The sequence below is a fragment of the Aplidium turbinatum genome, chromosome 4 (assembly GCF_918807975.1).
Source record: "Aplidium turbinatum chromosome 4, kaAplTurb1.1, whole genome shotgun sequence".
Lineage (NCBI taxonomy): Eukaryota > Metazoa > Chordata > Ascidiacea > Aplousobranchia > Polyclinidae > Aplidium > Aplidium turbinatum.
Genome location: NC_137475.1, coordinates 37,735,444 through 37,762,697, shown reverse-complemented (window position 1 = coordinate 37,762,697; position 27,254 = coordinate 37,735,444). Strand labels below are relative to the sequence as shown.

General features: G+C 41.5%; 1 protein-coding gene across 1 annotated transcript in view; it reads right to left on the bottom strand.

Moving 5' to 3' along the window:
* LOC145769136 (cytochrome P450 2C31-like) overlaps positions 1-9,518 on the bottom strand; it is a 34,524-nt gene extending 25,006 nt beyond the window's left edge. Inside the window, exon 1 of the mRNA XM_082580729.1 lies at positions 9,396-9,518. Within this exon, the coding sequence (XP_082436855.1) occupies positions 9,396-9,518 (123 nt within the window). The remainder of the gene's footprint in view (positions 1-9,395) is intronic.
* Positions 9,519-27,254: the final 17,736 nt, after the last annotated feature.

Sequence of the window (27,254 nt, the reverse complement as noted above, 5' to 3'; positions counted from 1 at the left end):
ATGCAAGACAGTTTCCAGAAAAAGCTTTAGAAAAATGTTGTGAAGCATACCCTATGTTAATCAAAGACAAGCTCAAACCGGAGCTGTCTGTTCTCTATTCTAGAAATGACATGCATTCAGTGAGTGGACTTGTGCAGCTGCTTTCGTTGCTAAACCTGGAAGGAATGCAATCAACTTTTTCTGAAGTAATAAAGCTAGCTAAAATTCTACTTACCACTCCAATGTCAACAGCAGAACCAGAACGTTGCTTTTCATCACTGAAAAGGATTAAAACCTTTTCCCGCAGCACCATGTGTACTGAAAGACTTTCTGCATTAGCCATGGTGTCAATAGAAAATCGCTTAATAACTGAAACCAAAGATTTCAACGAGAGGGTAATTGACCATTTTGCCATGGCAAAAAGTCGCCGAATGGAATTCATCTATTAATAAAGGTCCGCTGTCCTTTATATGTGATGCTCAGTAATGTGTAGCAAAGAGTAAATGTGGCACCTATGGCTTGAGCGAGATCAATGGTTATAATTACAATATGTGTGTGTGTATTTGTTTGTTTTTGTAATGTTAGGTTCAGTCGTGTTCTCATTGCTTTAAGAATTGGCGCTCCAATTGTTTCTGGAATGAGGAGGCGACTGATTCTTAACTAATTCATCTACTTGTTTTAAAGTGTCAGGTTTGGTGGCCGTGCTTAACTATATTTATCGATGCATATACCGCAATATTAGATCCTTTCATGCACGTCTTAAACCATTAAGGTTTTGCCACCTTTTCCTTTTGTTGGTTTTGTTACTGTATTTCTTTTTTACAATATCATTTCTTTTGCATTCTGTCAAAGAAAAATAATTTGAATTGAACTGAATTATACTTGCCATCCAGTGGGCATTTATACTTGTGATAGAATTGAGATTTTGTCTTTGTCCTTCTGTATTGTGATACATGCAGGGTTGCTAGCTGGCTTCAGCTGGCAAAAGATAATTTTTGTAGGAAAGAATAAAAAATGTTAACTTCCAAGCATTTTTAGTTCTGGAGCAGTGGGTGCATACATGCAGGGTGCTCCAAAAAAGATGTAGCTACGGTTATACTACATGTATACTGCAATATACTGTGTGTGTGCGAAGATTATGTACTTTGTAATGAGATCGTTTTTAACTGCAAAAAATCGTTTGCTATGTATTTTCTAACTAATCACTTAAAGTTAAATTTAAATCCAATTTCACGGCTCAACGGAAGTCAAATAAAATCTGTAGATAGCGTCAGATACTTGGGTGTATTTCTTGACACGGCAATGTGTGATGACAAGGATATAAACCGACAAGTACGATCATTATACTGTTTTACCAATAAATTAAAATTTTACAAGAGCTCCAGTGAAGTTAAAAATGTTCTCTTCCGTTCATATTGTACCCCAATGTATGCATGTCACCATGGGAAAATTATCACCAACGTGAATTAATCGCTTGCGTGTTGCATTCAATAATGCATTTAGAATTATTCACCATTTGCCCAAACATTATAGCGTAGGCTACGTGAACATCAAGTCTTGTGTAACATTGTATGTCATATAACATTTGATGCATTACAACGGAAAAGGGCCTTTTTTTTGTTGGGTAATGTGAATCATCGTCAAACTCTATTGTTGATTCTCTGATAAGGTATGACTGCTATCGTAACTCAAACTACCTCCTGCATTATAATACCACTATGTAGGCTATGCCGTTACCTAGCCTTGATGGCTGCTATGGCACAGCAGTGATATCAACATTCATCGATTGATAAAGTTTAAATTTCTTTTTATAGTTGGGTGTTTGAACAGATTAAGTATGATATTTCATTTTGAATATTGATTTTTGTTTCGCATGTTTAATTTGTGTGATATGGATCGCATGATCTGAAATGGACGATTGATTAATAAATTTATTGCTTACTTCAGCGTCATTCCTGTGAATGTACTTCTGTTTGTCTTTTGTTTCTGTGTATTTTTTTGTGTGGATCGTATGTGGACAATCGTGTCCGATGCCGGCGATCGACAATAAATATTTGCAGACAACAAACTGAGCGAACTATTGAGAAAACGACGAAGTGCATAGAACATAGTTTGATTTGTATTTAGCACTGATTTTGAATATAAAAATTTGAAATATTAGTATTTTTCAAGCTCTACAGCAGCATTTTTGACTGTTATTCCACTCCCAAATTTCTTTTGAAAATGCTCTCAAAATGCACCAAATTAAATGTAATTGTAAAAAATTTTCTGGGGGAGGCCCCCCAGACCCCCCGCCGTGGGTGTCGCCTTCGGCGACACGCCCGCAAGGTTCGCCTGATATCGCCCTCCAACAATTCTTGGATATGCTGCCTTGCAGCCCCCCCAATTCAGGAGGCCACCAGCCGCCACTGCAACTGGCAACACTAGATTACCAATGCAGGAGTTTGAATGCCGAAATTTCGAAAATTAACTGAACAAGGGGGTTTGATTTGGGTAAAAAAGAAAGATTTTCGGATGGATTTATTATTGCTATAGAGGCACAAGTCTACGAATTAATTAATTTAAGTAGCAAGATACTAACTGATTAGAACTATGGTTAAAAATGAAACAACAAGACGAAACAGAAAAATAGGCTAGGAATTAATTTAAAACTTGACAAAGCTGAATTTAGGTTGAACAATTAACATATAGCAATTAGTATACAATTAACACGACATAAATAATTACAGTTTTATATGATTCCTTTCTTGTGAAAAAAAATTTTTTTTTCCTTTTCTTCTGAAACCTTGTTCTTCGGGGAAAAAGATAGGGATACCAAGCCCGGGCTAGAATTGCGGATCCCAGGGCTTGATTGGGGTGGAAATAGTTAACTAGGATAGGGGTGGGGATCAAAAAGGGGGGTTTTCAGAACGACTTACTTTTTCTTTAAATTTTTTCTTCTTTTTTTTTGACAGAGATTTGGAACTAAGCATCCAGTAATTCGCAGTCGCACGACAGAACGGTGATCTGATTCTAACTTTATGCTTTCTTTGTAGCCTTTTCTTTATTTATTTCAGCACTTCCGCAATAACAACTAATTTGTAGCCTTTCAACGGTGATTTGGAACTAAGCACATCCAGTAATTCGCAGTCGCACGACAGAACGGTGATCTGATTCTAACTTTATGCTTTTTTTTGTAGGGTAGCCTTTTCTTTATTTATTTCTAGCCATATAGGGGAGACTGGGGCAATTTGCGCAACGGGGCAAGTCCCCGTTTGAAAGGAAATAAAGAGCGTAATGAATCTTTAACGCCATTATTATATTTTACCTATAATGCCTTTGAAGCACGTGAATTGCAGTTATCAGTTTTTTGGGCAGATATAGTGTTTCGATCCACACTCTCCCTCCACAGGTACCTCGACTCCCCAGCCTGGCCCTCGCGACCTAAGCTGGTGGACTTAACCCTCCGGGTGCATCGTCACCCCTAAATCACGCCGCTCCCCGCCGCCGCGGGGTGTGGCAGGCCGGTTTACTAAAGTCTTCGACCTGGCTATGTTTGTTTGTACTCTCTCACCGTGTCAATCTTTTGTACCGTGAGCTACTGATGCGAATAAAACTCAACACTTGATGATGAACTGTTTTATTTCGATCAACGACGCACGAGTACAAAATAATTGACACGGCGAGAAGAACACAATAAACATAGCCAGGTCAGAGACTTTAAAGAACCGGCCTGCCACGCCCCGTGGAAGCGGGAAGCGGCGTGATTACGGGGTGGCGATGCACCCGGAAGGGAAGTCCACCAGCTTTGGTCGCGGGGGCCAGGCTGGGGAGTCTAGGTACCTGTGGAAAGAAAGTGTAGATCGAGAATTTTGTGCAACTCGTCCGCAAAAGTTAGAATGGCGGAATGGGCCAGGGAGACGGGCTTTGCTTTCTGCAAACGCAAAAAGGTCAGCTCACGACGGGCCGGGCGACAGAAGTTTTATAAAGCCAGGCAGCGCCCACGTCTCCATCACGTGACCGTAACACAGGTACGTTTAACTCCTATACCCGGTCTGCCCGTAGGCAGACCGGATAAACTTTGGGGTCTCCCACGAGGAAGAGATGCTTAGCTACAAGGACGATTTGAATACTCGTGGAAGACGAAAATTATATAAAATCTGGAGCAAAGGCTCAATTTATTGGGGTAAAAAAAAAAGATGGTAAGTGGGAATATATTGTATGCTTTACCTACCGAAAAAGTGTTGACGTTGAACCAACGAGCACGGATGTGCACTGGCCAGACGTTGAGGCAGGTTCGCCCAGATGGGTCGGGGGGACTAGCGATCGAAGCGTAGATATGACTAGGCTACGTTACCAGGAAAAATATAGAATAGTGGGATGAAACTTTGGAGGTTGCATCGAGTTGATCAGGAAATCATGTTTATCGATGAGTTAAAAGCAACGCGAGGTTGATCCGAGCGGGAAAGAGCAGCGTATCGGGAGAAGGTAGTGTGTGATAGTCTAAAATATTGAAATATGAAAATACAGATCCAGTGTTGTTAATGATATTACGTCATTGATAGATGATATGAGTCCATTCACGATATGCAATATATACTTAATTCATATATTGCTATTTTATTTTATTGATGATGATTGTATTCTTCATTGAGCTGCAGCATGCTGATGAAACAACAATTGTTTACAGGTAAATTGATAATGAAACAATGGATTTAACATACTATGACGTCACACAATTACTGGCGGGTTTTGAGGTTTGCTGTCTTGCGCGCTCGGATGCTTACTGCAGAGCTTCTGTTGTTGGGGAATTGAGCTTCTGATCGCTGGAATCGTCTTTTCTATGACGTAGCCCCTCCACGAGTGAGCCCGGCGTTCCAAGCTTTCCAGACACGGAGGGAACCTTCGATTGAGAGGGAGGCCACTTTTCTAGCCACCTCTGCTACCCCACGAGCAGGAACACCCAAGGCCGCCAAAGCCCGAGAGCTCAACGGAGCATAGCTCCCGAGGGAGCCTACGACGAACGGAAGTGACAGGACGTCCCTGCAAGGGCGCTTCCTGTCTTCCAATATGTTTACACATAACTCGCCGTACTTGTCGTGTTTCCTGTCGGCGGCTTTTCGAAGGGAATCCGCGCCGTAATCGAACGGGCAAGTGACGTCACATACAACCGTGACACCGTCAGGGCGTTGCAGGACAATGTCAGGGCGCAGATCAGCACCGCCCGCTTCCACGTGTTGTGGAACCGTACTATCTATGGTAAGCAAGGGTTGCCATTCAGCAGGTACATGCTTCACGATCTCCCACAATACTGAATTGTGTCGTTCCGTGACAACAGGCATCACGGTAGGGCAGTGGTTCAATATATGAGGGAGAGTCTCTTCCGCTTTCCCACACGCGCGACATATGGCAGGTTTATATGGGTGGCCATGGCTTGGTTTTGATTTCAAGGGAAGTAGGTTTAGGCGGGCTTTATAAGCAATGCACGGTTCGCGTGATCCAGGAGCTCCAGTCGCCGAGTCCAAGAGTTCGAAAATCCGGACAGACAGTGGGCACTGACCGTCTTGCCTTGGTCAGGTTTGGATTCCCACTGTCTCCTCCACCACAAGTCATTGTGTTGGTGGAGGGTCGGAACCACTTTTTTTCTTAGGGGAGGGGTGATTTTGGAGCTCCCCGCGGTCAACTCGAGACCGCCATCCGGGCGTGCGGACCAACGTACATTTAGACGACGGGTAGCCGCCGGGACGCGGCCCCACAAGCTTTCGCCTGTTGGGCACGGTCGAGAACGGGCACCTTCAGGAGGGGGGTCCTTATTCAAGTAACTGGCTAGCTGGCACGGGGTAGGATCTGGAGTGCCGAACCTCAGACTGGCACAACGCCTAAGCTGCCCGAAAGCGATGGCAGAGACACGGTCGTCAGGAGACGTCAGCATCTTGAAGGCCTGGGCTATCGAAAGCGTGTCGCTTTCGCGACACAGATTCAACACACCAAAGCCCCCCCAATGCAGGCTTACAGTAAAAGAAAGCGCTGCACGCCCACCTGGGAAGACGCCACGCCACCTTCAAACACTGCAATACCAGTCGATCGAGCTTCAGAAGCTCATACTGTCTGAAGCGCCGCACTCGCAGATGGTATGGCGCGGACGGAAGAATGATAGAATTAAGTGCCAGAAGTTTCTGGCTTGGAGTAAGGAAAGATTTCATTAAAGAGGAAATATGTTTCTCCAGGGTGGAGATGAAAGGTTGGGTAAGGGACGCATCCGAGGCGTAACCGGTTCGAGCGCCAAGATATTTGTACGTTTCGCCTTTGGGGATGACTCGGATTTCCTCCCCGGCTAGGGAGAAAGGTTCCGGGTCGACCCGCAGACGGGACGCCGACGCTTTCCTATAGGATAAGGTGCCACACTTGCGTGGGTTGAACCGTAGCCCGGACCAGGAAGAGAAGGGATCAGTAGTAGATAAGAGGGAGATCATCTGCTCGCGATCGGAAGAAACGAGACAGATGTCGTCCGCATATGCCATACAACGTACTTTGATGTCTTCTTTAGCAGGAAGGTTGTAGCCGCAATCCGTTTTGTCACGGACGCTCCTGAGGAGCACCTCGATGACCAAATTGAATAGCAGCCCAGACAACGGGCAGCCCTGACGGACTCCCCGCCCCACAGGGATACGGTCGGTTTCACCATTGCCACAGCGGACGGTGCAGGTGTTAGCGACGTATATGTCGGAGATGCACTCAATAAGGTCTGTGGGGGCGTCGAAATGACGCAGGACCTCGGCTATGCATTCGTGCCGGACACTGCTAAAGGCGTTTCGAATGTCCAGAAACGCAACCGACACAGGCCTTTTGCGTGACTGTGCATCCGAAAGGATGGTGTCGAGCATGAACACATGCTCGTAGACGCCCTCCGTGGGCATGAATCCCTTTTGCTCTCGGCTGATAACATTCCCCTCCACCGCCCATCGCTGCAGGCGTCGGGTCAATACGGCGGCGTAAATCTTATATATGTTTCGGCAGATGGAGATGGGCCGCCAGTTGCTGACGTCGTGCAGATCACCCTCAGGGTCTTTGCATATGAGTGTGATCCTGCTGGTTCTCCACTGGTCCGGTACACGACGGTTGATCCGGCAGGTCTCGAAAAGGCTGGCCAAGAGTCCCCCTCTTGGGTCCAGGGTCTTCCAGAAACCGTAGGACAATCCGTCAGAACCAGGGGCGGAACCGACATCAAGCGACTGGAGGACCGCCTCCACCTCCCGGGCCGTAATGGGACCTTCACCGTCATCGATGAAGGAGAGGTTTACATTGCCATACTCGTAACGGTGGGCGTTCATCCACTCAGGCATCCGTGAGCAACTCCCAGCTTTAGGAGCGGTCATGTCACGTCGAAATCTCTCCTCAATTTCTTGAGGGGAATTTCGCAGTGAAGGTCGCAATTTTTTCCTTCAACAATCCGACGGACCGTTCCCTTCGCGTCCCACGAGAAGGAGGCTCGCAACTCCACTCCCCTACGATATCGGGCTCCGTTCCCGCGCGAACCCCCGCCGTCCGACCGAGGAGAACCCCCGTTCGAACGACGGCGAGCCCGGGCGCCACGATTGAAGCGTGGTTTGCAAGGACGTGTCCTCTTGGGCGGCGAAGTGCCAGCGGTCCACTCTTCCAATTCAATGCAGAACTGGTCGAAATTTATGCCACCCGCTAAAGTAAGGTTCACTAAACTGCAAAGAGCCCGCCTGGAGCTCTTCGTCTTACTTTCCCTGACCGGTTCAACAGGGTCTTGGATGGATCGTTGAGTGTTGGGTGTGATGGACATCCCTGGGGTAGTCTGTGGGAGTCCGGGGTCATGCGTGGCTTGGTTGCATGCCATGGTGTCGCTTCGGGGTCGAGTCAAGGTTTGGGAAGAGATAGTTAAATGGAATTCATTGTGGGTGGTTTGGGTAGGTGGGGTAAAGGGTCGGGCTTCGGCAGACAGCGTCGAGGTACAAGATTGTATAGGACAGATGGAAACAGGATTAAAAGATAAGGAGGATTGAGATGGTAGTGTTGAAGAGACTTGGAAGAAGAGGTCTGCATGGGCGGTTTGGAAGAGCTGATTGAGTCCCCAGCTTCAGCTCCGGTGGTAGCCGTCTGAGGCAGGGAAGATGGGCGCGAAGCCGGCTTGGATAAACCGAGCCAGTCCACTGCCACGGCTCCGGTGGAGGTCGGCTTGCGCAGAGGTGCATATAGAAAAGGATTCGCACTGACAATAGGTTCGTAACCGTCCGTGGTTGGGCTATCAGGCGAGGAAGTGGAGGAAGAGGAAAGAGATTTGCTGTTCGACGAATCGGAAGAGTCCCCACTTTCCGACCCAGGTCCGGCCGAAGACAGGCGAGGAAGAAACAGCACATCTAGATCAGGCAAGCTGTCAGCATCAGCTGGGCTGAGCGAAGTCTTGCCTGAATGGGATAGAACAGTTGAGAGCCTGTATGTTCGACTCCAGCCACCCGCACTTGCTGTTGTTTCTCTGGGCAAGAAACTTTACGATAATTGCCTCTACCCAGTGATCGATTTCGAGTAATGGGTAGTACCAAATTTAAGTCATAAATAGAGTAGACAACCGGAAACAGACATTGCCGTCGGCTGCAGCGTGGGTCAGGTGTACGTCGGAAGGCGTACACCGATGCATAGCGCTCAAGTCCGCTTTCCCGCAATGCAGGATAAAGATAAACAAACAAACAAAAAAAACAAAAAAAAAAACAAACAGTACGGAAAAGTTCTGGTATAAAGTCAGGTGGGGGGGGCAAAATGGAAGTGCTATCCAGGCCTTGGCGCCAGAAGACTTGAGAGCGGATGACAGAGGAAGAGGAAGGAAGGGATGACCCCTCGACCGATGCGCCTGCAGTCGAGGGCCGGCGCCTTCTATGCCTAACAACAGAGACGTAGGAAGGCCCAGGCTTGGTCATCATAGGGGGCCTGGTTTGGCTCTCCGACGGCGTCGGGTCATTGCTCGGCCAGGGAAGGCAGGTTGGCAATTGAAGGCCCTTAGGGCAGGATCGCCAGTGCTCTAAGGCCCCATCCAGCTTGTAAGCTTGAGGGAGAACACGGAAGCACCTGCTACAGGTGATCAGGAACTCGGCGCGCGAACCATGGAATGCTCGCATATGGTCCTGATACGCCTGCACATCTCGGTAAGGTCGAGATGCCCTCCTGCAAGTGGAGAAAGGACAGAGAAGGGGGAATAGATTGGGGAGGGTGAGGCGAATAGGGCAGACGGACTGCAGTCTATTCGACCTCAGATATAGTGGAGCTGACTCGTGGCATGCGACAGGTAAGCCACTGTGTGGTGTGGGATCACGGATCGGACACTCGTCGCCACGACGAAGCAACGAGTTCGTGAAAGCAATAGAGTCTACCGGTGAGGCTTCACCATCTGGGTTGAGTGGGACTGAGTGCCCACTCACAGGAACCTGCTTCCTCGTCGGCCAGCCTAAACTAGTGGACTCAGCAGACGGGGAGGTAAAATCAACACCGGCCAGGTTATCTTGAAAAGTCTTTGAACCTGTGCGACTTAAAGGGCGTGACATAATCAGTAGAAAATGTATAAATATAATATATAAAAAGTTGGTTAAGTTTAAGATGTTTCGGAGTTTACAGCGACAGCTCAAAGTTTAGAAATTAAAGGTAACGGATTACAAAAACAAAGAACTACTGACGGATTGCAAGAGGGTTGAATCAGAGGTTACTACTTAAAATTTGATAATTATTTTTTTTACATAGACTGAACGTTACTAAATGCAATTAGGCTTTGAATATCAGTTAATTATGGTACTGCAAATAAGTTTGATGAGCTAGGAGGTTAAAAAATGCTTTGAGAACAATTGATTAAAAAGTCAATTGTGACGTCACTACTGAAAACTTAAACCAAAAAATAGGGTGACCCTTTGATTTGAAGTACGATTAGTTAGGATCGATATAAACAATTGTTCAAATGACTTTAAAGATAAAGAGAGGATTATTGTTCAAATTATACGGTATAGAATTTTAACAAGATAAGGTTATGATTCAAGTGAACACTTCAAGGAGAAAGGAAGTAATGGAAGATGCGTGTTTCAGATGCAAGAAAAGGAAGATTTGGCAGACAACTGGCAACACTAGATTACCAAAGCAGGACTCAGCAGGAGTTTGAATGCCGAGATTTCGAAAATTAATTGAACAAGGGTGTTTAATTTGGGTAAAAAAAAGGATTTTCGGATGGATTTATTATTGCAATAGAGGCACAAGTCTACGAATTAATTAATTTAAGTAGCAAGATACTAACTGATTAGAATTAAGGTTAAAAAATGAAACAACAAAGTGAAATGGAAAAATAGGCTAGGAATTAATTTAAAACTCGATAAAGCTAAATTTAGGTTAAACAATGAACATATAGCAATTACTGTAGTACACAATTAACACGACATAGATAATTACAGTTTTATATGATTCCTTTCTTGTGAAATGTTTTTCCTTTTCTTCTTAAACCTTGTTCTTCGGGGGAAAAGATAGGGATACCAAGCCCGGGCTGGAATTGCAGACCCCAGGGTTTGATTGGGGTGGAAATAGTTAACTAGGATGGGGGTGGGGATAAAAAAAGGGGGGGTTTTCAGAACAACTCACTTTTTCTTTAAATTCTTTCTTTTCTTGACTGAGATTTGGAACTAAGCATCCAGTTATTCGCAGTCGCACGACAGAACGGTGATCTGAATCTAACTTTAAGCTTTCTTTGTAGGCTTTTCTTTATTTATTTCAGCACTTTCGCAATAACAACTAAATCATCTGGCTCACTTACTAATCTCTTTTCAACTTTTGATTTCTTTGTGTGAAACTGTTTTATTTGCATCAACAGCGCACGGGTACAAATAATTGACACGGCGAGAGAGCACAAACAAACATAGCCAGGTCGAAGACTTTCAGAAACCGGCCTGCCACACCCCGCGGCGGCGGGGAGCGGCGTGATTTAGGGGTGACGATGCACCCGGAGGGGTAAGTCCACCAGCTTAGGTCGCGGGGGCCAGGCTGGGGAGTCGAGGTACCTGTGGAGGGAGAGTGTGGATCGAAACGTTACATGACCCGTCCGCAAATTTAGAATGGCGGAGCGGGTCAGGGAGACAGGCTCTTTCTGCATTGCCCAGAAAGATGGCCTGCGACGGGCAACCCGTCGCGTGTGGACGCTGGAACCGGCAGTAATTGACCGCCGGGCGGCGCCCAAGTCTCCCTCGACGCGACCTCGGCGCAGGTACTTGACTCTTATACCCGGTCTGCCAGTAGGCAGAGCGGATAAAATTGGGGTCTACCACAAGAAAGAGAGTCAACTATTTAAGGATAATTTGGCTCTCGTGGCAAACAAAATTCAAATAAAAATGTGGAGCAGAGGCTCGATTAATCAATAGAAACAAAAAATATAGGTGGGAATGTAATACATACTCACTGGAGAAGAGTAAGCTTTGATTCGGCGAGCACGGATGTGCACTGGCCAGACGTTGAGGCAGGTTCGCCCAGCTGGGTCGGGGAGGCTAGCGATTGAAACCAGAGGCACTGATAGGCTACATTACCAGGAAAAAGTAGAAAATTGGGGTGGAAATTTTGAGGCTGCATCGAGTTGATCAGGGGATCGTGTTGATCAATGCGTTGAAAGCAGAGCGAGGTTGATCCGCTTTGCAGTCGCACGACAGTTGCTCATTTCTCCCATGAGGCTGGGCTCATCAGTAATATAAGATGTTAGTTTAACTCTTATCTTTGTGGAAAGAAAAGAGTTACAGCGCAGCTTCTATAGTAGGTAAATTTCTAATTATTCAAAAAAGCGTTGTGGCCCAAACAGAACAATCTAATACCAGTCCACAAGGTTGAATATGTCACGAGAAATGAGAGTGAAACAAAACAAGTCGATCACATTGTACATCAAATCTACTCCAAATGACGCTGAGTCATTGCAATAACGTTGTAGCCATGGTTGTAGCCTATGCTTTGTTTGATTGAAAGGACATCATTGTCTGCGAAAAACAATTCTCGCTCTGGATGCATTGGCACCAAGTCTTATGTTTAATTTTACGCAATTTCAACCGCAAGCGACAGTAACTCATCGTATCAAAGTTGAAGCTTTTCTTGTATCGACGTCGCTTATAAGCCGTGGTGAAAACAAAAGGTCCACGCATACTGCCAATTTCCTTCACGCTGTGAAGCAGTTAGGATTAACGAGACATGGGCCAAATTAATTACTTTCATCCAGCTGGTGGGAAAATTTTTGAACAATAGAATATGAAATATTTCAGAGGATGTGCTGAGAAATGCCTTATATCTCTCAATTTATAACCTTTATTCGCTCAAAATTTCAGCTCAATAGAGGTGAATGAAAGTTAGGAAACGTCAGGAAATCTCGTAGTCGCAGCCTCAGTGGTTTTAGAGATGCAACTGTTGATGCAAAAAAGTTGAATTGACAGCCCCCCCCCCCCCAACCTTCAAACAGTTAATATTTTACTTGAGTACTTAAGATGTACTTTCATGTAGGCTACTTTAGTATTTTCATAGTAGGCGGGTCAATATAAGGTTTGACCCCAAAAAAATTTATACAAAAGGTTTTTTTGTTCTAAGTGTATGATTAAGTTGTACTATACCCCAGAAAAAAAGTCTACAAAAATCTGACCCCGGGAAAGTGGTCAATTTACATAATTTGAAAATGGTGATCCCCAAATTTTTCAATGTACACAAATTTTTTTTTAGTTCAATTAACACACTATAAATGTATTAAACACATATAAACATGGTATCTATGCACCAAATGAACATATCAGAAACCGTCTGTGATGTTATTATGATGTCATGGAAGACATAGGCGTCGATTTTTTACCATTTAAGAAAAAATCTGAGGGGGCAAGATGATAAAAAGTGTGAAATATGTACCCAAATTTGAACAGTTCCATAAAATTACACTGTCAAAGCTACAAAAAAGAACAGAAAAGCAGGGTGGCTGCCCCCAAACAATTTCTACTGGGGGGGGCGCCCCCCTGCCTCCCGGGAATCGACGCCTATGATGGAAGAGTATATGCACTAAACGTCAGAGAATGTCAGAGATGAAGTACCATTTTTCAAGTTATGATTGTTACATACTAGTAGTCATCACAATTATCATCGGTACTGTCTGTGTCGTCTTGATCCAATGGAAGGACATTGTTTGGGTTTTCACAGGACACAAGTTGGCATTGTCAACAAGGGTCAGGTCTGATGGACATTCTCGAAACTGTTTATGGGGACAATGCAGTAAAGCATATGATGGGTGGCAAAGCTGTGCAGAGAGCTTTGCGGGGCCACCTCTTGATAGAAAAATGCTTGAATGGGATGCTGGTCTCTGAAATGATGGATAGTGATCCCGAGTTAGCTGGTTCAGTGAAGTCGTGTGAGGACATGTACACCTTGTTGATAGAAGGAAAGACCACATTGGAAACAGTAGCTACTTTGGAGACAAATGCTAAACTTCAGCAAGCACTTGACAAGAAGAAACTTGGCTTGTTTGATAAATCCAGGACAAGTAAGCTTTGGATTTCTTACATGAACAATGAACATGGTCAAATGTACACGAATGCTGCTGATGGCAGATCGAATTGGTTCCTGCGGGATAGACATCTTAGTACTGTTGCCGAGTGCTTACCAATATTTGCTGTTGCAGGGCACCACAACTACTTGAAATTACAGTATTTTGTTTGCATCAGACCAATAAGTCTATATTTACTATCAAACATGCGAAACACAAAACCAAACAAATATGAGTCAAGAAAAGACGAAATCGTCTTTCACAGCTCAAAATAGTCTCAAAAACCAATATCGTTAGAAGTCGAACACACAAGAATGGCGCACCAACGATAAAGTATCTTTGTCTATGCTAGCAGTTGATGGTCTATCCCAGAGGTCGGGAACTTATAGCTCGCTAGCCATATAAGGAAGACCGGGGCAATTTGCGCAACGGGGCAAGTTGTGCAAGTTCCCGTTTGAAAGGAAATAAAGAGCGTAATGAATCTTTAACGCCATCATTATGTTTTACCTATAATGCCTTTGAAGCACGTGAATTGCAGTTATCAGTTTTTTGGGCAGGTTAGGCTTGATCAACGATATAAGGTGTTTAGGTCTTAGGATCTAAATTCGGATGCACACAAAATCTTGATATTTTGGATGCACAATAGAACTAGTCAAAGTTTAGCAGTAGGGGTCAGTAGACATGTGATGTAGTTGTATTTTCGCAGATAAAATTTTTTTGTACATTTGTTAGTTTTCTTGAATTTTTTTGTTCCTTAAAAAAAGTGTGAATGGGGCAAGTTGTGCAATTGATGACGGGGCAAGTTGTGCAACTGTAATATGATCATAATATGTTGCTCAACTTGCCCCTGGCACTAGTGTTGCTCAACTTACCCCATGGTGCTACACAGCTTGCCCACCATGGTGTTGCACAACTTGCCCTGGAAAAATAATCCGGGGCAAGTTGCGCAATCGTTACTTAAACTGGAATACAGCGCAAAATAATAAATAAAACCAACCAGTTTTTGTCTTAAAACTTGGCTTATTAGCATGTTTTTGAAATGCAATACTTGAGTCTTCGAAAAAGTTAGTAAAAAAAAATTAGATTTAAAAAAAAAACTGCTCAACTTGCCCCGGTCTCCCCCTATGGCTCTTTTGATGATAGCATCTGGCTCTCCGATATAATCGAAGATGGTACTTCTTAACTAGCATCTTAATTATCAATATTGCTGCAACTTTTTTTGTAACCTTTCATAACGTAACTATCCTTTCGTAACAATTAAGCAAAACAATAGATAGATTCGTAACAATTAGGCTACAGTAGTTAAAAATTAGCTAAGGCGAAATACTTTCGTATTGTGAGATCCTGGCTAAAATAGCACTTAAAATTAGCGCTGACCCCGTCAATTTATTTCATTGACGCGTACAACACTGACTGACAATAGTCTACCACTACCAGCAGTGGCGCCGGCAGGGGGGGGGGCAGGCGGGGCAGCTGCCCCCCCAATGTTTTGGGCATCATCTTTTTAATTTTTTTTTTATTAATACATATTAATATTATTTTTTTAATATTTGGATCCCAACCTCAAGTAAGTCAACTCTAGTTGCAAGGGGGGTGGGGGGGGGTAAAAGCTCTCTCTCTCTTTAAAAAAAATGTTTAGGGAAAACCTTGATGACTAAATTGTACAGTAGATAAAAAGATTTTCTACAGAAGCAAAGATATAGACTTTTTAAAGTTTTAACTAACGTCACATTGATGTAGAAAAATAACAACCTGTTAAATTTTTGATACCTCACACTCCCATGACTTCTTCCGCGCGCATTTTGGCATTGGTTGCTTGCAGTGATTCTTTCGCTTAAACAAAACATTTTGTTTTAGCAGTTTTGAGTTGTTCAATTCTTAAGTTGTTAAGGAGACTCAATTTCTCCAATATTTATCATTTATGTTTCTTCTTTAATCTCAGCAGAGTATAAAACTTGTAAAAGTTTTTCATCCATACAACGTCATAAATGAAATTATATCTCAAATCGGCGTTATGACATGACATCATCTAAACATTTTACCGAATAATAAATTAACAAATTCGATCGTCAAAAGTGGTTTAGTGGTGGTAAATATTACGTAATGAAAAAAATGTGATAAGGTTGGAAGACATTACGTCATGTATTTTCAATACAAATTGAAGTTTAAAATTTATTCTTTTGTTCATAGTCGTAACTCGTAATCCACCTTCAAAGCGGTACTACAAAGAACAATTTTCGATAAGGGGGGCATCAAGAGTAAGTCGACATGACTTTTAACCCTTACGGCCTTAGAAGGTTGGGCTCCTGGAGTCTTGCTCAGTTTGGGGGGGGGGTGGGCTGTCGATTCTTCTTATGCTTTAGGAGTGATATCTCTGTTATTTTGGCACGGTTTCAAAATTTGGGATTCACTTTGTAAAATTATTCACGCTGAGCATATCCGAAAATTAAAACTATGTGAATTTTAGAACTGCTCATATACGTTGTAATGTTGAGGTCACTTATGAATGTAATTTGTAGCGTGAGTTTACACATTATTTTTTGGTAGAGTAATGAAGAACGTGCATTGTAATGTTGTGATTAATTTTTTTTACATTATTTTACATACAGCCAATGCCCTTCACGCTGTGAAACAGTTAGGATTAACAAGACATGGGCCAAATTAATTACTTTCATCCAGCTGGTGGGAAAATGTTTCACAATAGAATATGAAATATTTCAGAGAATGTGCTGAGAAATGCCTTATATCTTTCAATTTATAACCTTTATTCGCTCAAAATTTCAGTTCAATAGAGGTGAATAAAAGTTAGGAAAAGTCAATAAATCTCGTAGTCGCAGCCTCAGTGGTTTTAGAGATAGGCTACAACTGTTGATACAAAAAAGTTGAATTGACAGGCCACCCACTAACCTTCAAAGGGTTTGCATTGAGTCAACAGATCTATGCCTTAAGGTTTACGTCAGCTCCGGCGATCAGTAAAATATAAGGTTGTTATCTTCGGTGCAACAAGACCATTGATTGATTGGTTTAGTAAGGATTCGTAGCCCCATTGCTTTCATTTTGAGTGATCATACCGATTTTCAATTTATTCCTACAAGACGTTACGTAATGAAAAAATATATAACTAAGGTTGGAAGACATTACGTCATGTCTTTTCAATTCAAAAAGAAGTTTAAAATTTATTCTTTTGTTCATAGTCGTAGTAATCCTCCTTCAAAGCGGTATTGCAAAGAACAATTTTCGATAAGGGGGGCATCAAGAATATGTCGACATGACTTTTAAGGTTTACGTCAGCCCCCGAGGTCAGTAAAATATAAGGTTCTCATTATCGTGATTGTAAGCCGCGGGAAATTTTTTTTCTAAAAAACAGATTCCCGAGAAGCTAAACATTTTTCCAGCCCTGGTAGAAAACAAGAGAAATTAAATAATATACCACTGTCTTGCACCAGTGGCGTAGCCAAGGGAGGGGGGTTCGGGGGTTTCAACCTTTCAAATTGATATAATTTCTCGTCAAACTGTGCAAGGATGCAAGCCATCTGCAACTACTGAGATCGCTTGTTCGATCTAGATTAACATCTAAACAGCTATTCGTTATACAAAAATTGAATATATCAGAAGTATAGCCTAAAGTAACTTCATTATCTCAAAGCTTTTTGTTTGACACTCATGAAGATGTATGACCTCTATGACGTTACATTTTCTAAACTTTAGGCTGACTTCAGAGCATAAAAGTTAGTGACTTACCGGAATAAAATCGCTTTTTGAATCAACCAAGGAGAAAATTGATAAATAATAAAACTGTAATAATCTCGCAAAAAAAGCAATCAACCTATGTCTCTAAAACAAAGTTTGCCTAATTTTAAACGAAACTGCATTAAAATTGCGAGTTTTGCCCATACCAAACATTCAAATATCTCAGTCTGGAATTAGCAACAAGAAAACATAGAGACTTAGCTTTATTTCCGAAAAATGCCGATGAAAACATAATGTTATCCTTTTGCTATGCCACCGGACAGCACCATTTTACAGAAATATTTATACCCACAATTTTGTTGAAAATACTCTCAGAATGCACCAAACTGAAAGTAATTTTTCAAAATTTTTCTGGGGGAGACCCCCCAGACCCCCCGCCGCTAAGTGTCGCCTTCGGCGAACACGCCATCGGGCTGCGCCCGCCGGCTGTCAATACCCCCTCTTTCAAAATTTTTGACTACGCTACTGTCTTGCACTGTCAATATTTTGCGCCCCCATTGTTGAAGGTCTGGCGGCGCCACTGTCTACCAGCAATAATCACAATAACCAGGTTAACAGATAGGCTAACGCTGCTGCGGAGAATTGTCAACGAGTAAACTGCGAATTTAGCTTCTGCGAATTTAGCTTCTAGTTTAAGAACCTTATTCGGAATCTCAAGAAGATTTTGATTTTTGACCCAGCGCACGGGCTTGGTGATGTTAGGGTGTGTACGATAGTCTACAGTTATGCAGTAGGCTACGCTTACATATTGCACCTACATGAGCCGAGATTTCTCAGTGTATTTGACTCATACCTGAGATCCTAACAGATAAGCTACTACTGCTCCAAGCCAGAGCAGCCTTGGTGGTCGCAATAATTAAAACGTAACTCCATATGTCCCAATGCACAAAAGACTCATAGCCTACTGTTTCACCGCCTGGAGTTTTGTGTACCAGTGGATTTTGAGCCGTTGTTCAACTTTTATTGGTTAAATCGAAACCAAAGTTTTCAGAAAGAAAATTAATTTTAAGCGAAATGAAACCAACACAAAATGTTTGCATCCAAATGAAATCAACTGTTTCAAACTTTTCGCAATAGCAAAAAAAGCAAACACGACAGCAGAAAACGGTTTAATTGCTTTGCACTTCGTTCATTGTTATAAATGTATTTTTACAGGTAAAATTGTGCATAGCCTACTCTTTCCTCGTTGCATAATTTTTACATGTAAATATGAAATACATTGGAAAATATGATTTCAAGAAGTCAAAGGTTTTTGGTTGTTATTTCATCTTGGTAAGCACATTTTGCAACTTAAAAAAAAAGACTGTAGGCTAACCCAATAGTTGCTAGAAGTAGAATAAAAGAACGACTTACTGCTTTTTTGATAAATTACAACTACGCCATTGTTCTCCCAACCACTAGATAAGACATCTCTTCATTATACAGTACCGGTAGTCTACCAGCAGCTACTGTCCTTCACTTGCTAAAACTCAGTCACTGGGTTTAAATAGGATCATTCACCGTGATGTATTTTTCATGAAATAGGCTATAATGGGCTGCTTCAAACGAGCATTTGCGCACCAATGACCACAACTTTGCTGTTTCATCTGCTGTAGACTACCCTATACCTACCCAGCAACGTTGATAAGGATGTCCATATAGGAGGTACGTTTGGACCCGGCCCTAAATGATTTTAAAGACCTTTAACCTTTCCAAAGGGCTGGAGAACTTAAACAAATCACCTTCGCAGGGTTGGAAGTACCGTAACGATTGGTTGTCACTATTCGATAGCGTTATTCGTTGCTTTCTGAATATCGAATGCTTATACTTATTCCTTTTAAAAATAAATATCGAATGCGCGTTATTCACTGCTTTTTTATGTAAGCAACGAAATCATTATTCGTTTTTCACTAATCGATATTTTTCATATTTAGGAGAACTGCTGAATCATTTTTTGTTGTTCACTTACTTCATCGTCTAAACGAATTCACGAGATTTCGTTTACGGATTACTATCCGACCTAGCCCCTTCCGGTTTTCGAACTTTAAAGGATTAAGGAAAATTTTTCGGCAACACAGTTCAGAAAAACCATGCCAGTGAGAGTCGTTAACAATAACAGTGTTGCCAACCTTGCGATTTTCCCGCAAGTTTGGGCTTGTTTTTTTTTCGAGTTTTTGTATTTTTTTTTAGTTTGCGGGTTGCTTGTTTTTGGGCTTGTTTTTTGGCCAGTCAATTTTTAGTAATTGCTATTCATTGCTTTTTTTAAGTACGGTATCGATAGCGAAAAGTCATTGCTTTTTGGGCACTATCGAATAGTGAAATAGTCATTGCTTTTTGACTAATGACTTCCAACCCTGCACCTTCGCTACCTTGAAAAAGAGCTTCTTCGCTAACGCTACAATATGCCAAAAGAGTAGGTTCCGGCTACTGGCAACTTATTAGTGAAAGGCAACGCGTTACAGCTAAGGTATTCGGAAAAACGTAGCTGGCGCACCTACTCTTCTACTTGCTACTTTATGTCTTGAAGTAAAACTGGAGGCTCTACTGAGTGTCAAAAGTACCCCCCGGACCGTCATCTACGCTACTGAATACGACTCTACTCAGTAGCGTAGACAGGGGTCCGGGGGGTACTTTTGCACCCGGACCTGGAATGATTTTAGAAGCCCAGAGCCTTTCCAAGGGGCTCGCGAACTTGAAGAAATCACCTTGTATTTTTTGGATGTAGTGCGCTTTTTTTAAACGTGTTTTGATTTGGGGGCCAACGATCTGATTAGTACCGGGCCCAAAATATCCTCTTAACGGCCCTGGCTCTACTGAAAAGGCTAGCCTATATAGCGTTAACAAGGGGCTTAGAAGTTAGACCTTTTAAACTAGGATCCCAAAAGATTTTTGGAGACCAGAACGTTTTCAGGTGGCTTGGAATCTTGCAAAAACACCATTTATCTTGTAGATATAAGTAGCCTAGTACGTTTGCACTATGACTATATTTATATATCTTATTGATTTAGAGACAACTCCTACTTTTGGGGAAAAAATACCTATTTCTTCGATGGTATTTTCATTGTTTTTTCTTTGGATTCTTATTTTTCTAGATATGTTTATGTTTGGATGTATAGGAGGCATCACATTGGTGCCAGACCCAAATTAACGGACTTGCTCATGTAGCCTTCTGTAGCTTGCAAGGTCGAAATGGCAGTAAAAACAAATTCGTTTAAAATACATTTTTACAAAACCGTTACACATTGCTTTTGAAGCCAAGAAACAAACAATTTGTTGATCTTTGAAGCCAATGTTTCACACTAAAATATCTGAAAAGAATCTTTTTTCAATGGTGCAAGTAGCCGATAGGGAAAGTACAATTGAATCAAATGTAACATCTACGTCGTACCGTTACATTGATGAAAAAGTAGAGCCGCAATTGCAATTGTTACTTTTAAAGAAATATAGCGCCTCTCCCGCTGTTGCTACAAAAATGTAGCCGCGCTACAAAAGTGGCGCGCTACATGTATCTCTGGAAATGAGCCTGCCTAGACACTATCAAGTATAATGCAATGAACTGAGAAAAGAGGCTTACCATTTTAACTTTAAAGGTTGCATTCAATCTCCAAGTAAAATTGAAGTTTTACTCTAAATATGTGGATTTTTAAAGATTGTATTTTTGATTGCCTTTCCCAAGGACACGCACAACAAGCAAACTTGCCTATTTTTCTCCACACTCCTTTGAAGCCAAAAGTCAAGCAGAAAAGCTATGAATACCATTTTTTAAATTTTTTTGGAATGAAAAGGTCAAGGTTTGTTTCAACAGCATATTGCATTCAAGGTGAAAGATTGTTGGTCTACCACGGGGTGCAACAAATAGGCTACTTTTCTTTTTCGTAGCGTGTTTTAAACTTAACATGGTTATGAACCATTGGAACCACGTCGGCTGCATTGCCGAGTGGAGAGAGCCCTGGAACGACGTTCGAAGGCGCCGGTTCGACACCGCTCAAGGTCATTTGGCTGTGTCTTTGGTAAGACACATGCTTGCCTAAAGGTGGTCACGAAGATTGGCTTCTTTGCCTTCCTGTCCACTTAGCCTAATCTAAATCTTGAATCGCAGGCGAAAGCCTGGATACAACAAAAAAACACTGGTCTAACCTTTTATATGGTAGTGAAGGTTGATTTGATGAGCAATACATTTATTGAAATTTTGTTTTGTAGGTCATTGTGAGCATATTTATGATGTTGGGCTTTTTGATTTGGACTAATCGGAAAAACAATGACGAGATCAATGCAAACACGAGAAGCATCTTCGACGAACAGCATGTCAAATTACGTTCAAGAGTTGATTTCTCGAGCAGGAAAGAACCAAAGATCCAAAAAACAGGTTCAAGTATCATTTCCTACTCGTTATACGGTTCTGACCAAAGGTACACAGAAGGAGCACTTGCAAACGCAAAGTTATGTAAAGAAATATACCCTGCATGGACAATGCGCGTATATTATGACGATACTGTTCCCATGAACATTCTTAATAAATTAGAGGCTGATAATGTAAAACTCCTAAACATGACAGGCTCAAAAATCAAACAAATGTTGTGGCGGTTTCAAGGGGCCGCAGACGCAGAGCGTTTCTGTTCGCGAAACGTTGATTCACGTTTATCCTTGCGCGAAAAACAAGCTGTCGATGAGTGGATACAATCTGGAAAGCAGTTTCATGTCATGCGTGATCACCCTTTCCATTCAAAAAACTCCATGTTGGGAGGTATGTGGTGTTCCAGAACTATCCCGAATATGATCAATTTATTAAACAATGAGTCAAATCAAGTGCATTTGGATAACAGACCCACAAGCTTTCTAGACAAAATCATATGGCCAATGGCACAAAAAAGCTTGTTGCAACACGACTCTTTTTCATGTGAGAAGTGGGGAGGAGGGCTGCCATTTCCAACAGAAAGAATAGAATGGGAATATGTAGGTAGCATATACATCAACGGACAAATGTGCCAAACTGACGTAGACATTTTAAAAAGACATAAGGTTGTACAGAACTGCATAAAACATCACCCGTCAACAACGAACAGTTTTAAGGATCTTAGTGATACACACGATTGCAAACCAAAGTCTGACAGTGACACTTCTGGAACTTCTGGTCATGTGTTTCTCGGTGAAAAAATACATTCATTTCCAAAGTCGGTTTTTGAGGAATCGCCTCCACAAATACTGAACACTAATTTGTTCCCGCAGTGTCAACGGTGGGGCGTTGTGACTACAATAAATGCGCTAACCACAAGTATTTACAAAGTTGCTAATCAGTCAGAAACATGTTTGGTAATTGTTGCTGACCTAAAAACACCTATAAAAAAGCATAAAGCTTTGGAAAAATTAACAACTAATGTTGTTTTTTTATCAGTTGAAAAGCAAAAGGCCATGCGAAAGCTTGAGATCGTTGATGAGATCCCTTGGAACCACTTTGGCCGTAAGAACGTAGGATATTTGTATGCCATCATGCACGGCGCTACAGTCATATTTGATTTTGATGATGACAATAAACTGACATCTGAAGTACCTTGGCTACCTGCTGAAAATTGGCTTGTGACTGACAACACTCAAGTGTTCAATCCATATCCAACATTTATTAATCTGACAGATGTCGCATGGCCGCGTGGATTTCCATTAACACAAATTCAAAATGTTAGTACCATGGAATTTATCTTCAAAAAAAATTCATATATCTGCTAAGAAGATTGGTGTCGTTCAAAGTTTGGCAAATCATGATCCCGACATGGATGCCATATGGCGGTTAACTCGAAAGCTGCCAATGTATTTTGATGATGATATTCACTTGTTATTACGTCCCGGGACGTTTTCTAGTTACAATGCACAAGCAACCGTCCATTATGCATTATGGGGAACTCTCCTTCCAGTATCGGTGCATGGACGTGTCAGTGACATTTGGAGAAGTTATATCATGCAGCGTTTAATGCATGATGTTGGTATGAGCGTTGGATTTGTGAGCCCGTTTGTAAAACAAATTCGAAATGTGCATAATTATCAAGCAGATTACATGAGCGAAAGGCCATTATACGAAAAAACTGAAGCTCTTGTAAGAACATTGTGGATGTGGAAAAGTGTGTCAACATCTTTTGAAAATCGCTTTCTTGAATTATTTATCGAGTTATACGAACGTGATTTCATTAAGTTAAAAGATAAAGATGTACATTTAGCGCATAAATGGATACGGTCGTTGAAACAAATCGATTATAAATTTCCTGAGATGCTACAGAACAAAACACCTGCAACAAAAAAAAGTCACTTCAAACTCGAGCGATAATATCTTTGGAACCAACGAAAAGCAACTTAATCCTTGGGTGAGTACACATAAACGTTGCTACCAAAAAAACAACACTTGGTCGTCATGCGCCGATGACTACTTACTTTACCCACCATCATCACGTGACCAGTTGCTATCTCGACCATTCATGTGCTTGAAAGAACCGTTTTGTTGGATGCAACTTGACTGGCAATATACCGATCCCCCAACATGGACATGCTCTGTCAACAAGAGTCTTCGATTGTACGATATGTCCTACCACGATACTGCAATGGCAAGTGCAGCAACATTGCTCGAAAAGAGATTAAATAAGATTTCTTCCACGAATCACGAAGTATTTTTGTGTAATTACAAAAACATTAATAATGGAGCAACAATTAACTATAATTATCCTTTCAAAGAGTGTCCTGGCAAAGTAGTTTCCAAACAAAGAAGAGATTGCAAATGGAAAAGTGAGTTCATGGTCAAAGACGCTGATTTTCATGGTGTAGATGCTTTGATTTTTGGATTTGAAGCATCAATGTGGGAAAGATGGATGCACCTTCATAAGCCACTTATACTTGCATTGTGGCATGTTGCAGATCAATGCAGATGCACCAAGGAAACGTCACAACTCTTGTTTGACCATCTTCGTGAGCTGGCTCTGAACTCTACCTTACATCATGTTATAGGAGCCAACACTCTGTATCACTTGGAATACATTCGTCACTACACAGGTTTCAACCCAATTTTTCTTCCGGCAACTTTAATATCGGCAGTTGACGGCTTAACGTGGTCGCAACAACGGGATGAGTTTTTACTAAACGGCGACGCGGTACCACCACGACACAGAGAATTTAAATTAGTTAAACCTAATCACGAAGGAAGATACGAACTTTTTGATTTAACAAAGTACGCTGGTGTTGTTATCATTCCTTATTCTATAACAAATGGAAAATCTGTTGAGCAGTATGCTATGAATATTCCGATGTTTGCACCGACCGTTGAGTTTTCCAAAGCCATGATAAATGACAGAACAGCAACTTATGACCCATATTGTAAATGGATGACTGACGCAATGCATCCATCTAAACACGTAGACGCGCCGTACGAATTTGATCCAAATGTCCGAATGGATACCAATGGAGAAAAGGTTGCAGATGATGTAAAATTTTGGATTTCGTTTGCAGATATCTATCGGTGGCCATGTATTAAATACTTTGACTCGTGGGATGATCTTTTTGATCTTCTTAAGACTGCAGATAGGCAACATATGAGCGCATGCATGAAGCAAGCAAATAAATGGCGCATTTTTGAAGAACTACAAAATTGGTGTTGGGTTACCAAATACATCCAAGATGACACTTGAGAAGGAATTTCAAGTATTGCGGAATGCAAAATGATCTAAAGGTGCTTTGAATAAAAGTGTTGCCAGGTGTTCTTCAAAATTTCCAGTTTACGTGCTGTTTAGAGCGATTTCATGTTTACATCAATGCTGAAATGTTAAAACAAACTTTAAAATTAGAAATTTGTACTGCATGAAGTTAATCTAAAATAACTTCTTATCAACTTATATCAATGCAATGATGTCAATAAATTTAGACTAAAAAGTCCGAAGTAGTCAACAACATAGTCTTAGACAAATATGGGAAAGCCGTGTAATATGAACTGCTGTGTATTATGAACCCCCTGTTGTTTTCAGAAAACGTGGCAATAAAAATGTTTGACTTTTAACAGCTTGAATTAAGTAAGTTTACTGGTCATTCGACCGGAAATGTTCTTGTTGAAAGTTGGCGTGTTGCTGAAGTTTTGGGGGTATGAAGGTTTAAAGCTGGTGTGATACTATTTTGCAGATGGAGAAATTGTTGTTTTTTTTATCAGTGTATCAATGGACTTGAAATTTTTTGATTAATATACCTTTAAATAAACTTGATGATGGAAATCACAACAAGTTTTGTTTAAAATATGCATTATTTAGTTGATTATCAGCATTTTAACTGGAATCACCACAAGTGTGTAACATGAACCCTAGTTGAATGTGTAATATGAACCCAGGTTCATATTACCAAGTGCTTTATGATGGTGTAATGAATTTTTGTAAACTGGGGTGGTTCTGGGTTCTGTAAACTGGGGTTCAGACTTCAATTTTACCAGCATTTTCAATGCAGTGCACGTCATTCGATTAATGTTGCTTATCTTTTTGTGAAATTAATGCTTACATTTAAAAAGTAGTGCATGTTTACTAAAATTGGTGTAAATTATTTGAAAACCTTATGGTAATAAATTTTGTTATGCTGCACATGTAATGTGGCTTGCTTTAGTGCAGTTTTGTGTAGTCAATCCACCTCTATTCAGCAATGATTCAAAGCGGTTCATATCACACATCACAGGGGTTCATATTACACAGAGGGTTGTGTAATATGAACTCTTTTGGTAAATTAATAAAATTGAAATAACTTTTTTATTGCAAAATATCACATACTAATGTATTGATGGGGAATAGGTATGCATGTTAGCTTGCTGTTGTGTAAATATTGTCCATCTTTTCATTGAAGTTGTGAAATTAGGAACGTTCATTGTTAGGGGGTTCATAATACACGGCTTTCCCCTACATCCTAGAAACTACACAGCATTTAACATAATAATACAATACAATAAAGTTGGTTGGTTTTGAATCTTTATCCTCGGACTGACAAAGCCTTTTGATAGGTTATTCCTGGTAGTTTTGCATACTTGCAGACAGGGGCGGATCCAGAGGGGGGCGATTGGGGCGATCGCCCCCCCTAAAACCTAAGAAAGTAGCTTTATTTTTCATTTATATGTATACGATTTGGAAAACAACATATCGAAAACAATGCTGAATAAGTCTTTTGCCATGTTCAAAGATTAGGTTAGGCTAAGTTAGGCTATAATAATCCATGCATCCAGGTGCCTCTGCTTCAACCATGCGCTTAATTTGTCTATGTCCAAGACGTCATCAGTTTCCAGTGTCCGTAATACAATTGGAACAATTAAAGAAGTCGTGTCCTTCTTTAACGCTTAAGCGAAATCATGTTCTTTTAAATGTGATTAAAGCTCAATTGCGGAGCATGTGCGAAACCAGGTGGGTTGAAAGAATAGAATCATTGGCTCAATTTCTTGACCAGTTGCGGAAGATAATTGAAGGCCTTGAATACATTTCGAACTGAAATGAAACAAAAAGTGCTTCTCAAGCTAAAAGTAGGCTATGATTTCATCCATACGAAATGTGGAGTTCATCATCACACTCTTTTGTCAACTATCTGTGTTTATGTTGAGTCTACCACTTAGCAGGTTGTTTTAGAAAAAGAGTCTGATTTATCTGCAGCTACAACACTTGTCAGAAATTTAAAAAGCATTCTTAAAGCCCGCCGTGAAAATTGTGATGATGAATTCTGCAGCTTATTCCAAAAAGCATCCCAAGTTTTGTCAAACTTGGACATTAGGCTCCTACTACAAAAGGCCGATCTATATTCCAATGTTGGATTCCTTCATACTTGACTTGGAAACAAGATTTTCAGCTGAGACTTTAGCATCTTGTCACCTGGACCTGACGTCATTGCTACCACGAAATTGCTTAAGTAACGACCCGATAGCATTGACAAAAGTCATTTGCAATGCCTACAACGGCTTGTTATGTCATATATATAGTGTGGAATCAGTGGAATCTGCTCTATGTTCAGAGATTCAACTATGGAAGGAGAAGTGGGCAAATAT